At 41.3% G+C, this 14254-nt stretch overlaps 1 protein-coding gene across 5 annotated transcripts in view; it reads left to right on the top strand.

Moving 5' to 3' along the window:
* Positions 1 to 14254, top strand: part of PPIL6 (peptidylprolyl isomerase like 6) — a 32238-nt gene that overhangs the window by 988 nt on the left and 16996 nt on the right. For 4 of the 5 annotated variants that reach the window (XR_015251463.1, XM_086707565.1, XM_025925952.2 and 1 more), the window contains exons 2-5: positions 3337 to 3432; positions 6619 to 6807; positions 9898 to 9960; positions 10094 to 10241. Coding sequence is in view for 4 of the 5 variants with exons in the window: in XM_086707565.1 (XP_086563691.1) it covers positions 3337 to 3432; positions 6619 to 6807; positions 9898 to 9960; positions 10094 to 10241 (496 nt within the window). In the remaining variant the exon portion in view is untranslated. The remainder of the gene's footprint in view (positions 1 to 3336; positions 3433 to 6618; positions 6808 to 9897; positions 9961 to 10093; positions 10242 to 14254) is intronic. The other variant, XM_086707566.1, reaches the window with a different exon arrangement.

Here is a 14254-nt window from a genome sequence, read left to right as displayed (position 1 = left end):
AATCAAGAAACAGTAACTGTTTGACCTTAAAACAGCCGGTTATTTTACCAGCAAAATGGGCTTATTTGGTAGTAACACAGGAATTGCAATTTGAGACATAATAAGCTATGGCAAACCAAGGGCAATATGGGAGATCAAAGGAGAGGGACATAGATAAAAGGAAGAAACTGGTAGGGGCTGCTTTGATAGAAAGGTGAGAGTTCAGGGTGGTGATGGTTTCTCACTGGTTGAGTTGTGGTATTACCCTATTGGCCAAGCTTGTTGCAGAGTAAGGAGACATTCTCCCTTCCTTCTGCTGGAATAGTAAAATAGACTTCTTCCTGTAGGGAATGCATGGTGTATCTCTAACTGACCTACTGTGGTCTGCAATTGAGTGGTGGTAAGGCATGAGAGCTCCCTCTTCTGGCCTCCTGACTCCATTAAAAATTTTTTTTTTTTTAATTTTTCAATTTATTTTTTTCTGAGAGCGCAAGGGGGAAAGGGGCAGGAGAGAGAGAGGATCTCAAGCAGGTTCCATATTCAGCACAGAGTCCGACATGGGGCTCCATCTCACGACCGGGAGATCATGACCTGAGTCAAAATCAAGAGTGGGATGTTCAACTGACTGACCATGCAGGTGCCCTCTGACCATTTTGTTTTTTTTCAAATTTTTTTTTCAACGTTTTTATTTATTTTTGGGACAGAGAGAGACAGAGCATGAACGGGGGAGGGGCAGAGAGAGAGGGAGACACAGAATCTGAAACAGGCTCCAGGCTCTGAGCCGTCAGCCCAGAGCCTGACGCGGGGCTCGAACTCACGACCGTGAGATCGTGACCTGGCTGCCGACTGCGCCACCCAGGCGCCCCCCCTCTGACCATTTTAAATGAGGCTTCCTTCATTCAATTTCACAGAAACTAATTTGAGAAGTTGGTGAAGTTTACATCAAGAGGAAGAGAACAAGTGAGAAGTCTGTTTAAATGATACGTAGATCATCAAAATAAATAGAAATTATGGACTGTTAGCTGGGCTGAGGGGATCTATAAAGTTTATGGCTTAAGTTGTATTTAAGGAGTTTGAGGGACTTTTTTCCCTTGTTTTTCTTTAGCTCCTTTTCTGAAGGCACATGTTTTCTGTGCCTGCTCCACACTGTAGAGAAGGTGTTGGCAATTTTTTTTTTCTGTGAAGCCTAGATATTAAATTATTAGGCCTTCAGGGGCATAGGCTCTCAGTCACAACTACTTGACTGTGTCCTTGTGCAAAATCGGCCACAGACAATATGTAAATGAATGGTGCTTTTAATAAAAATTAAGGATACTGAAATTTGACTTGCATATGATTTCACATGACATGGAATGATTCTGTTTCAACTGCTTAAAATCTAAAAATTCTTCTTAGCTCTCAAGTCTTACAAAAACAGGCAGTGTGCCAGATTTGGCCTGCTGGCCACAGTTTGCCACACCCTTTGTAGAGGATACTAAGTTGAGAAAACAATGTCTTTGTTATATTAATAAGATTAATTTTCCCTTTCTTAAGCTTTTGCCTACTGTACCCCTATCTGAATATGAAAACATACGGATGTAAATTCTATTAGTTTATCTTAATAAAGGATTCTTGAATAATTTCTCAACATGATCATTTGGTGAGCAATCCTGAATACCTAATATGCTGACAGAGATTTAGATTTGTGAAGAGTAAGTATCACATAGATTCTGTTTTGGATGTAGTCTGTTCTAGACACTAAATTATGAAGAAAGTATGATTAAGTATGCTTAATTTGAAAACTACAGGGCTTATTAGTTATTCTAGGTGGTCCCCCAGTTAGAAACACAAGGACCTCAAACTGAGCATGGACACTGGAACAAAGGACACATCGTCATCTGTTGGTTGGGCAACAGCCTAAGAAGGAAATGACCCAATTGCTATCACCCTCTTTGGCTCCCCCTGGTCCCAAAGGCAGGATACACTCACGCCCTGGCTCTCTGCCCCTTGGAATATCCACCCCAGATGAAGCATGCCACGCCGGTGTCCTCTTTTAGACCACAGAAGGACCTCTAAGCACCTTCTTTAGTGGAGAAGGAGCCAAGTGCAGCAGCCAGCTGTCCCTTTTCCCTAGTGGACACACCTACTCGGACCCACTCAGCAAGGTGATCCCTAGTGGACACATCTACTCAGACCCACTCAGCAAGGTGATCCCTAGTGGACACATCTACTCAGACCCACTCAGCAAGGTGATCCCTAGTGGACACATCTACTCAGACCCACTCAGCAAGGTGAGGCCTAATTGGTATTGCCTTACCTGCCTTCTCTTGCTTTACCCGGAGGCAAAGTGCGACATGTCAGGACTCAAAACTTTTTTTGACAGGAATTGTTAACCAGTATGAACTTTCTCTGATTCATATAGACAAATTAATAAACGTGCTCAATACCTAAAATATTTAATATTTAGTATTCTCTATTGTTGTGGGGTGTAACTACAACAATATCCTTTTGGTCATTCTCTATCAATAAATTAAAATAATATTTATTTTTAAATTTTCTTTTTTTGAACGTTTATTTATTTTTGGGACAGAGAGACAGAGCATGAGCGGGGGAGGGGCAGAGAGAGAGGGAGGCACAGAATCGGAAACAGGCTCCAGGCTCTGAGCCATCAGCCCAGAGCCCGATGCGGGGCTCGAACTCACGGACCGCAAGATCGTGACCTGGCTGAAGTCGGACGCTTAACCGACTGCGCCACCCAGGCGCCCCTACGTTTATTTATTTTAGTTAAAAGTATCTGTAGAGGGAGGAGGTGGGGGTGGGTGAAATTGGTGATGAGCACCAGGTGATGTATGGGACTGCTGAAGCCCTATATTGTACACCTGAAACTAATAAAACACTGCAGTTAAATAAAGTAACATTTTCTTTTCATTAAAAAAAAAGTTCAGATCCACTGAGGTTTAGTAATAATTTAATTTAGGAAAAAACTGGTTCTAAAAGAACATGGCAAATTACAAAACTATTGGCATAAACTCATTTATTTGTTCATTTGTTCATTCATTTGCTATGTGTGGATGGTCTACTATATGCCAGATGTCAAGGCCAGTGGGGGTACAGGAAAACTAGGATGTAGTCTTGGCCCTCAAGAAGCTTATACTCTAGAAGTGAGACACATAAGCCAGAGCCCCAGTGTGAACTGGGTAGTGACTTATTGGAGATCAGCACAGGGGCCTCTGGGAGCAAGCAGGGGGCATCGAAGTCGGACTGTGTGCCTGGGTATCCGCTGTATAAAACCTCTCGAAGTCCCCATAAAAATTGGGGGAAAATTATTTCTACTTTAAAAGAGAACTTACTCTATAATTATTTTGTTTTGAAACCTAGAGTCTGAAGAGTAATTATCCAACCAAATTTGAAGATCCTATAATAGTTCCTCTTCAAGAATTTGCATGGGATCAATATCTACAGGAGAAAAAAAGGGTAAAGGATATTCGGGATATGGGAAATGAGCAAAGTTTTGCCTAAATTATTTGCGCATTGTTTGGGAAAAACTGAAGCAGTAATTTTAGAGCAACTAGATTTGATTTCTCTAAATCGTACACTTTCCCTAAATCATTTCAATCATTGTACTGGGCTGATTGTAAGAGAAAGCAAAACATTCACAGGATTTTCTTTTTAAAGACAGGTGATAGAGGCGAGTTTTAAACTCTCAATGCTGCTATTTACCCCCGCTGATGGTTAGCCTCCTTCCCAGCGCTTCACATACTCACACTTCCCGTGACACCTTGGCACTCTTGGCCCTTCCGTGGAAGGTTTTGGTGGTGGACAGCACAGACACAGCCGAGGGCTGGTGTGGGGCTGTGGCCTACGGGAGCTCCGATGACAGGCACCAGGACCCCACAGGGCAGCCTTGTCCTAATTCAAGCTTTCTTCTCTGCATTCTCCCCACTAACAGCACCCTTGGAGAACCTCAGGCCCCAGGGCTAACAGGCTTTGTCCCGGGACAGCAGTTTCCTCCTGGGTGCCAACACTGATCATCTGGTAATGCTGCCTGGAACACGTGACATGAAGGGTTCCAAGGTGGTAGGTGGCCCAGCAATACGTCATGTTGGAGCGAGCCTGGAATGGGGCACACTTCTTGCTTGCCATCCCCGCCTGGTCTCCCTGCCCCACTCCATCTCCCCAGTGGCTGATGAAATCCCATTTCCCCTGACTAGGGCAGTTTTGATTGTTCTGTTCTTTGTTGCACAAGGATGTCCTGTGATCCTGTGGTTATCACATAGTGTTGCTTTATGGGACCACTTCAATGTGCGGTCACAGAAATGCTGCAGGACTGAGTCAAGAATACCATTTGTTAAGTCTCATGCCATTTTCATAGCCATAATACATTTTGATTGGGATTCAGGTAGAATAGTAGCCAACACAGTCATATGCCAGGCACTATTCTCTTGACTTATGTATATATTAACTCCAATCCTTACAACAATTAGGGAGACCAGTGGTCCCGGTTTGCCTGGTGCTGAGGGGTTTCCTGTGATGCAGGAATTCAGTGCTAAAGCTGGGACAGTCCTAGACAAACTGGGACAGCTGGTCAGGACAGTTAGTCACCTTAACATAAAACAATTATGTTGTTAAATTTCTATCACCAAACTACCTACACTGCCTACCAGTATCATGCTCTCCACCTACAGGAAAGCCATGATCTCATGCTCTGTAGAGTCCCACTGTATTCTTATAGAGTCCCACTGTATTCTTAAAGATAGGTGTGGATTTCATTCCATAGTTTCCCTCCATTTTAGCCTGGGTTACTAACCTTGGGATGTTTTGTGTTCTCTTCCTCCAGCTTTTCTCACGAGGCCTGAATGAGGCTTTCTCCATACTCACTGCTGCTTCTTTCCACCTATTCTTTATTGCCTATCCTTCCTTCCTCCCATCTCCACCCTCATCTCTTGGGTACTTGTCACCTTAACCTTCTGTTGTTTCAGGCCAGTTTTTGTCCTTCAATGTAAGCATTATGCTTTGGGTCATATGTAGTACTTAGCACACTTGAGGTTAGGTCTGAGCTGGAATTAATGCTTCAGCAGAATGTAATGCCACCCTTGAGTGATGGCTTCTGGGCCTTTGGAAAGCCCTTTCTCTCCCCTCCAAAAAAAGGCAGCATCTTATATCTCTGTGCTGGAAAGCCACAGAAACCACTGGGTCCAGCCCACTGACTTGAAGCAGGTGAGGAGGCCTCCTCGTGTACAGAAAACACACAAAGACAAGGCATCTGCACCCCCAGCCTCTCAGTAAAGTGCTTCTTCTACTGCCTTACTCCCACCAGGCTAACTAAATATCCACATTAGCCATACCCAGGCTAAATAAATATCCCTTTTTAAAGTTCTGCATTCTATAATATGTGATAACACTGATGAATCTAAACAGTTTAGGGACTCTTGACCTACAGGCTCTATGAGTAATTTATAGTTCAGCATGAACAAGTTTATTCTTTTCCTCAAACCAGGTTTTGATATGGGTGCAGGAATAGGATATGAAATCTGGGAGAAGACGTGGGAGTGCAGCAAACTGGCAAGCTGAAGCAAGCTGTTCCCCCAAACAGCATTTCCCCAAGTGTGGTCTCCAGACCAGCAACGTCAGCATCTCCTGGGATGCCGTTAGACATGCAAATTCTAGGGCCCCATTCCAGATTCAGATACTTTGGATGGGGCTCAGGAATCTGTAATTCTGCTTGACTGTTAAAATTTGAGAAAACCTGTCCCAAATTATTTATGCTTTTCCCAGGACTGGCCCTGGGTAATAATAAACCAGATCTCTTCAGAGGGAGCATTACTCAGTGGCCACACACTGGAATTTAGGAGGTTGACCATTAGTGTGCGGATGAACACACGAATGCGCTTCATTTTAAGGGGCTTAGCACTTCAAAGTGTTGGCAAAGGTGGGCTCTCTCCCTCAGTGCCCCTGGGGTGCACCAGAAATCCCCCCAGGAGGCATTTCCTCACCCTGACCCCTCTCCCTCAAAAAAAGCATTCTTTTCATCCTTGATACTGAAAATCATGTATTACTCAGAGCTCCAAGCCTTTCCAAGTATACACACAGTAAAATGTACTTCACAAATGAAGCCAGAGACTGCATTTTGTTTTCAAGTTAACATAACAAGTATGCTATGCACATAGATTTTTATTACCAGATAACAATCTACCTTCTATGCATGTACCATTTAAAAAAAATTTTTTTAAAGTTTATATATTTTGAGAGAGAAAGAGAGCTGGTAAGGGGCAGAGAGAGAATTCCAATCAGGCTCCATGCTGTCAGTGCAGAGCCTGGTGCAGGGCTTGAACTCACGAACTGTGAGATCATGACCTGAGCCAAAATTAAGAATAGGATGCTTAACCAACTGAGCCACCCAAGTGCTGTTAAATTTTTTTTTTTTAACTGTACCATTTTTAACACTACTTTTAGGCCATTTTTTTGCTTTCAGTGATGTCAGATTTTTAAAAATGTTCTTAAGTTCTATTTGAGAACAAAATTCTAAAAGATGGCAAAAAAATTATTTTTTTAAAGATTAGGCTATAGAGTCAATCCCAAGCTCTGGCTTATGGGTTCAGCAAGGTTGGTTGCCTCCCCTCCCCCTCTGCCAATACAGCTTTTTATCCTTTTTCTTTATAGGAACTCAAGAATGAGATCTGGGAGTATTCTTCCTACGTGATGTGTTTTGTTAATGATCAGTTCCTGGGTGATGCATTTGATCTTCAGAAATGGGCTCACAAGATGTGGGATGTAGTTGATTTTAAGCCCCCTGCACTTTATGAGGCACTTACTGTGGATTATTCTGCTAAATTCTTAAGAGACACCAAGGCAAGTTACACTAATTTTTAAAGAAAAATAGTGGAATCTTTGACCATTTATATTGATTCAGCACTAATTACTGATATCCTAACGAAGGAATATAAACAGTAGGAGACTAGGTTTTAAGTTCTCAATGACCTCTAATCCAACTGCAAAGGATTATATATAATATTACAGGGTTTGGCTCAGCGGTGTGTAAAGCAAGCATATCTTACAGCATGCAAACTGCAGGGAGTGCGGGGGAAGCATCCCTGTTCAAACATTTCTATTCCGCATTAGAGATTTATATGCGTTGGTTATCCATTTTAAAACATAAAGACACCTCCCCCCGCTTCAGAGAAGGTAGAGCTTACCATCCATTCACGCTTAGTATGAAAAAATTTAATTAGTACCTTCTAACACCTAACTGAGAGGTACTGCACTAACAGAAGGGGAAGTTTGAGAAGAAAGGAGACATTTTAAAGCATGACAAGTTGGCAAGAGCTGGACCAGGCAGGCTATGGCCCTAGGGGGGTTTCCAATGGCAAAGGACAGTCATGAAGCTTAAGGTCCAGGAGAGTGAGAGACAGACATCAGGGTGGAATGACAACAGAGGTAAAAGCACTTGGTAATTTTGCTCAGAAACTCTGTTATAGCAACAGGCACCACATGCTGAAGATCATTTCATGCTCATAGATGCCTGTGCCCACAGAAAGGCCCAGTGCTAGGATTTTACAGTGCCAAGCTGTAAAAAGGCAAAGACCTTGTTTTGTTTATCCTCACTTAACTGTACTGCCTCAAACACAATCTGAAACATAGTATAAGCTCAGGGAATGTCTGGCTGAACAAACAATGCACTTGGAAAATACTAGAAACTGCGGGTTATGGGAAGGAATTTAATGCTCACAGCAGGACAAGGGTCCCAAAGGACAAGGTTCTAAAAGTGCATGGTATATTCAGGGAATGGCAGGGGACAGCAAGGAGGCCTGATTAATAGGAAATGAGGCTGGGAAAATGAGAGTATCAGTCACCAACAATACCAAACTACTTTGATTAACTTAAGGGAAAAAAAGGTATGCCTTGGTAACCTCACAATTGGCAGGAAAGCCAGAGAACCAGGTTTTGGGAAACAACAGGAAAACGTGGCCTGAGTCTCATCCCAGAAATGTGCAACTTGGATGCAGCTGCATCCCGACTGGCCCTGGGTTCACACTGCCACCTTCATGGAGAATTACTTCTCAACTGCTGTCTTTGCATCACTCCCTGAGATCCAAGGCCCCAGGCAGGAGCACCTGACTAATCCAGCCCAGATCATATCCCCATAGCTCAGCTCTCACAGAGTGAGGAGAGGGAGAATCTGGCCCCTTCAGTGTCTTTAGGGCATAGTGGGTCCCTGTAAGACATTCCCTAAATAGGAAAGGTATTTAAATGTTAAGGAGGGGAAAAAAACAAAAACATCCACTAAAGAAAGGTTGAATTTACTGTCCATTCTGAACTAAGGAGTTAGATTTTTTCCTAGAAGAAAGTTGAGCCAACAGAACTTTTCATAAAGAGTATGACATAATCTTTGCTTTTCAAGAAAAAGTTTTAGGGCAAAAATGGGGCGGAATGGGGAAAGCTTGGTGGCAGGATGGCCACTTGGAACACTGCTATAGTAATGTGTGCTAGAGATAATAACAGCCTGAATTAACGGCAGTGAGGAAGGAGGACCTAGATTCCAGAGAAAATCCTTAAATTTTTTGTGCAGAGGTGAGCTTTTTCATGCTGCAGGGACTTGTTTAGTTCTGGGTTGGAATGATATAGGAGACAATTATGTTTGCATGTTTGGCTGCTAGGTGACATTACCTGGTAGTGTGCTCATTTGCTCTTTCATTAGAATTTTCAGAATTATCTACTCTTGACAACTGCATAAAGATAATATAGTGACACAGAGGGAAGTTTAGTGATGCCTGAATGGACTTACGCATTTCATCAATCAATCGTAATTTCCAATATATCATCTTTTCTCCCAAGCCCATGAAGTTTGCTATATTATGCCTCATAATAAAGTTATAATATTCTTTTATAACTCAGAAATTGTAGTACAGAAGCTGGGAGGCACAAAAAACTTAAAATTATAATTGCTATGGATGTAATACTTCATTCCTGGATGCCAGATAGCACAATATTAATGCAGTCTTTTAATTAAAAAAAAAAGGTTAAAATGACATAAAGTAGTGACAGTGATATCCTAAAAACTGATTTCATCTATGTTTCCTAGACTCTTAAGAAATAGGGTAGGGTAAGTTATGTAGCTTGTTAAATCAGGTGGCATTTTTGTGCATGAGAATGGTGCCCAAGATCTAGAATGTATCCAACTAGATGTGCTCTGCTCTGCAAATTAATGCTACCACGATGGAGACTGGTGTTTTCATTTTAGATGCTCCGTTGTAGAGCTAGACAAGGTCACACAAATGTTAGCTGTCTCTACCAGAAAGGATGTCAATTGAAAATAAGAGCTGGGGGCATCTGGGAACATAAGGACAGGACTGAAATAACGCCAAAGAAAGCACAGCATATTCTCTTCCCTTCCCCTGATAACCATACCTCCTATGTATATGGTGCCTCTGTTTTCCCACTCAGAAAGGATGTGTTCTGGCTTTGGTTAGCTAATCTGTGCTGACTCTGGAAATCCAGAACATACAGTAACCAGATCCATGGCAATCACATTGGATGTTTCCCAAAATTACTCAGAATAGAAAATTCCCAGTCTGTTTCTTTTTCCAAAGGGACCAACTAGCGTTCCTTCCTCCACCTAGCTTACACAGTAGGGGATATCTAGGCTACATGTTCTCAGTCTGGTGTGACAGGTTAATGTGACACAAAGCTTCCCTACCAAAGGGTTTTAACAAGTGTATTATTTAGGTTGTAAAGATTTGATGTAATCAAATGAAACAAGCTTCTAAAAAAAAAAAAAGAAACTTCTTTGAGTCATTCTTTTAACTTTGCTGTTACCTTTCTACTGTTAATGCTTTTGAAATCTTATCACTGAAAGCATTATTTTGTGGTATTTTTGGTCATTTCTAAAACTTTCTTCCAAGACATTGACCTGCATTATCTTTTTCTCCCTAATTTTAATAGCATGGTTTTGTGTTCTTGGACATTTCTATTGATTTTCATCCAATTGGAAAGTTGGTTTTTGAGGTAAGAGGTTTTTTTGTTGTTCTTTCTTTATTTTTGTTGTTGATTTTTTAATAAGTGGGGGATGGATGTAGGAATCTGTCACTGTCAAAATATTAAATATTTAATCTTTGAAACCTTGTATCTTTATTTGTAGCTATACTATGATGCATGTCCCAAAACATGTAGAAACTTTCAGGTCTTGTGCACAGGAAAAGCAGGGTATTCTCAGCGTGGCATCAAGCTACATTACATGGGTTCAATTTTTCATCGAATAGTACAGAATGGTTGGATACAAGGAGGAGGTAAGTTTAAAATCTTAAATGCAATTTAATTGCAATGTGAAATCAGAATGTCTAAAGTTGTATTTACCTACCTTTGTGAAATGCATATAGAATTAGATATATTTAATATTAGACATTGTATATATTGAAAGGGTATTTTATTGGCCAAATGATTAAGATATTCATATTCTTTTTAAAAATGCCCCAAGTTTTGAAATAAACCAATCTAAAGTTTTGTCACCCAGAATATTCCAAATTAAAAGGGTTAAGGTTAAGCTCTTGATTTTGGCTCAGGTCATCATCTCATGGGTTCATGAGTTTGAGCCCCACATCAGGCTCCTCTCGCTGGCAGTGTAGAGCCTGCTTGGGATTCTCTCTCTCTCTGCCCCTCCCCAACTTGCACATGCATGTGCATGTGAGTATTCTGTCTCAAAATAAATACACTTAGAAAAAAGTGGTATAAGAAAAATAACATTTTTAAAAAATATTTTTTTTTATTTTGAGAGAGAGAGAGAGAGAGAGAGAGAGAGGGAGAGAGAGAGAGAGAGAAGGAGGGGCAGGGAGAGAGGAAGAGAATCCCAAGCAGGCTCTGCACTGTCAGCTCAGAGCCCAACACAGGACTCGATCTCTGAAACCACAAGATCATGACCTGAGTGGAAATCAAGAGTCAGAGGCTTAACCAAGGGAGCCACCCAGGTGCCCCAGGAAGAGAACATTTCTAAAATCAAAATATAGGGAGGCCTGGATGGCTCAGTCATAGAGCATGCAACTCTTGATCTCAGGGTCATGAGTTCAAGCCCCACACTACCCAGTGGGGCCTACTTAAAAAATCAAAATATAATTTTATTAAAAAAAAAATTTTTTTTTTAACATTTATTTATTTTTGAGACAGAGAGAGACAGAGCATGAACGGGGGAGGGTCAGAGAGAGAGGGAGACACAGAATCTGAAACAGGCTCCAGGCTCTGAGCTGTCAGCACAGAGCCCGACGCGGGGCTTGAACTCACGGACCGCGAGATCATGACCTGAGCCGAAGTCAGACGCTTAACCGACTGAGCCACCCAGGCACCCCCAAAAAATCAAAATATAATTTTAAATGCTCACCTAAATTAATAGGAGTACTTAGAAAATACAGTGATTTTAAAAGACATTCTAAAGGTAGGAATTTGAAAAAAGAAAGGAAAACAAATTTTTTCTTATAAAAAATGTTATGTTGTTACAAAGTCAAATTAAGAGGGAAAGCATTTTGGTCTCCATTTTTGCTTTCTTTTCAGATCAATCCTTTGACTTCACACAGACTAGGTTTCTGACTAACAGCACAAAATTAAATTTTCGAGGCCTTTTGGGAGGTATCCTTTTGGGAACAATCAGGCAGCAATTTAAAAATAATTGGCTTAGTGTGTAAGGAGATTTGCTTGAATTTGATGAAATACGCAGAGGCTTAAATTAATAATGTTTATTTTTCTATAATCTGGAACATTCTGAGACTGATGAGAAAAATTTAGATTTAATCCAAGCATTCGTAGGTAAATCAACTATTTTCCCTCAGTTTCTCTATAATGAAATCACATCACCCATATTGTTGTCTAACCTCATTATTTTCCCTCCTTCTCTGCCTCTCTCCCCTCCCTCCCTCCCTCTCTATCTATCTATCTATCTATCTATCTATCTATCTATCTATGTATATACCTTCCTATGTCAGTAAACATAAACATATACAGTTTTTAGGGTCTACCTAAGTTTTCATCATATTGTTATACCAACTTATAGTTGGCCCTTGAACAGTAAGGGGTTTGAACTGTAGGGGTCCACTTAAACACAGATTTTTTTTACAGCACAGTGCTATAAATATATTTTCTCTTCCCTATGATTTTCTTAACATTTTGTATCCTCTAACTCACTTTATTATAAGAATACAGCATATAACACATATAACACACAAAATATATGTTAATTGTCTGCTTACATTATGAGCAAGGCTTCCAGTCAACGGTAGACTATTAATAGTTAAGTGGGTCTTAATATCTGGGTCTCCTGAAACTTAATTTAGTGTTGCCTATTATGTGCTGGGCTCTCAGATGCTATGTTCTTTGTTGTTTTATTTTTGGGTTTTGGTTAGAGGTGCCCTCTCCCGCTCCCGAGCCCCAGAGCAAGATTTGGGAAATGTAGGTCATGTTACTTGTTTGTTTACTTATTTGAAATACAATTTCCAAATAGTAAAATGCACAGATCATGATTTCAAATAATGAGGCAGCAATGTTAAAGACGTTTGGAAACAAATGCTGATTACTAGATTCAAATCCACCTGATACATACAAGTTGTGTACCACTTGGTACTTAGGCACTTAGCATCTCTGAATCAGTTTCTTAATCATAAAATGGGGAAAACTATAATATCACAGGATGTGGTGAGGATTCAGTGACATGGTATATCGGGAGTACCAAGCTCTATAAACGTTGTCCTTTCACAAATCGGATACCCAGAGGGCTGTGCAGAGAATTTTGGAATATGGGAGCTAAATGTGGTTTTATGCTGTGCCTAAGCATGCTTCCCGATGCTACAGCTTGCCCGATGGGACCAGCAGGGCCTACATGGTCTGCACTGCCTCCAGCCTCATCCCATCCTCTGACATCTCCCCTGGCTCTGCTCCACACACTGGCCTCCTTGCTGTTTCTTAAGCACATCAAGGATACTTGTGCCTGAGGTCTTCTGCTGTTTCTTCTGCCTGGGACACAGCCCACCCAACTATGCCTCCAGATGGCTCCTTGCTTCAATTTCCTATCTGTTTCGGATTTTTGCCCAGACTTCATCTCAGCAAGGACTTACCTGACCATCCTATTTAGAATGGCCACTTTCCTATCCACACAGGTCTCTGCACCCCCTTCCCTGCGGCTCTCCTAGCCTCTTTTTATGTTTTTTTAATCTTTATTTATTTTTGAGAGAGACAGTGGGGGAGGGGCAGAGAGAAAGGGTGACAGAGGATCCAAAGAGGGCTCTGAGCTGTCAGCGCAGACCCCGATATAGGGCTCTAACCCACAAACCGTGAGACCTTGACCTGAGCCAAGTCAGATGCTTAACCAATTGAGCCACTCAGGCGCCCCTTATTTTTATTTTTACAATCAAGTATTTTATTTTTTCTTCATAGCACTTTTCATCACTGGACATACTACTACATATTTCCTAGACAATTTGTTTAGTGTCTGTTTATCTTCACTAGACTATAAGTAAGTTCCATAAGGGCAGAGGATTTTATCTATTTTGTTCGCTGTTCTATCCCTGGGTTCCAGATTGGGGCCTGGTATACTATATATAGGTGCTTAAAAAATATCTGTTGAAAGACTGAATGAATAAATGAGTAGATAAACCAGAAGCATACATTCTATTCATTTCTAAAGTACAAAGTGAGAGAAGATATCAGTTGTGAAGCCACTTTGAGGGAGATTCTCTGTGGCTCCCATAAGGCCCACTGTCTTCCGAAGGAGCTCTTGAGATATAGTTTAATACATTTTATCATCACAGTCATCATCATCATATTAAATATAATGATGGAGAAGATGATGATAATGAGAAAATGCACCCCATTAGCATGCAAGGCTGCACAATAATGGCCACTGATGAATGAGCAGGATGCTCTGCCAGGCAGTGCACTAAGTGCTATGAGTAGAACATGTATTTGTTTAGTCCTCAGAATTAACTGGGAGGCACTTACCATTATTCCTGTCTACACAGATGACGAAACAGGCTTGGAAAAGGTAACTAACATCAAGATTTAAATCAAAATCATCTGATTTTATTTATTTCTTTTTTCTTTTTGAGAGAGAGAGAGAGAGAGAGAGAGAGAGAAAGAGAGCAAGTGGGAGGGGCAGAGAGAGAGGGAGACAAAGAATCCCAGACAGGCTCCACGATGTCAGCATGGAGCCCAACGTGGGGTTTGATCTCACGACCAGGATCATGACCTGAGCTGAAATCAAGAGTCAGATGCTTTGCTTAAACTGACTGAGCCATCCAGGAGCCCCATCATCTGATTTTAAAGT

The sequence above is a fragment of the Puma concolor genome, chromosome B2 (genome assembly GCF_028749965.1).
Source record: "Puma concolor isolate L17-30 chromosome B2, mPumCon1.1.hap2, whole genome shotgun sequence".
Taxonomy (NCBI): Eukaryota; Metazoa; Chordata; class Mammalia; order Carnivora; family Felidae; genus Puma; species Puma concolor.
The sequence above is the reverse complement of the archived record's forward strand: the minus strand, read 5'-3'. Positions and strand labels throughout refer to the sequence as shown.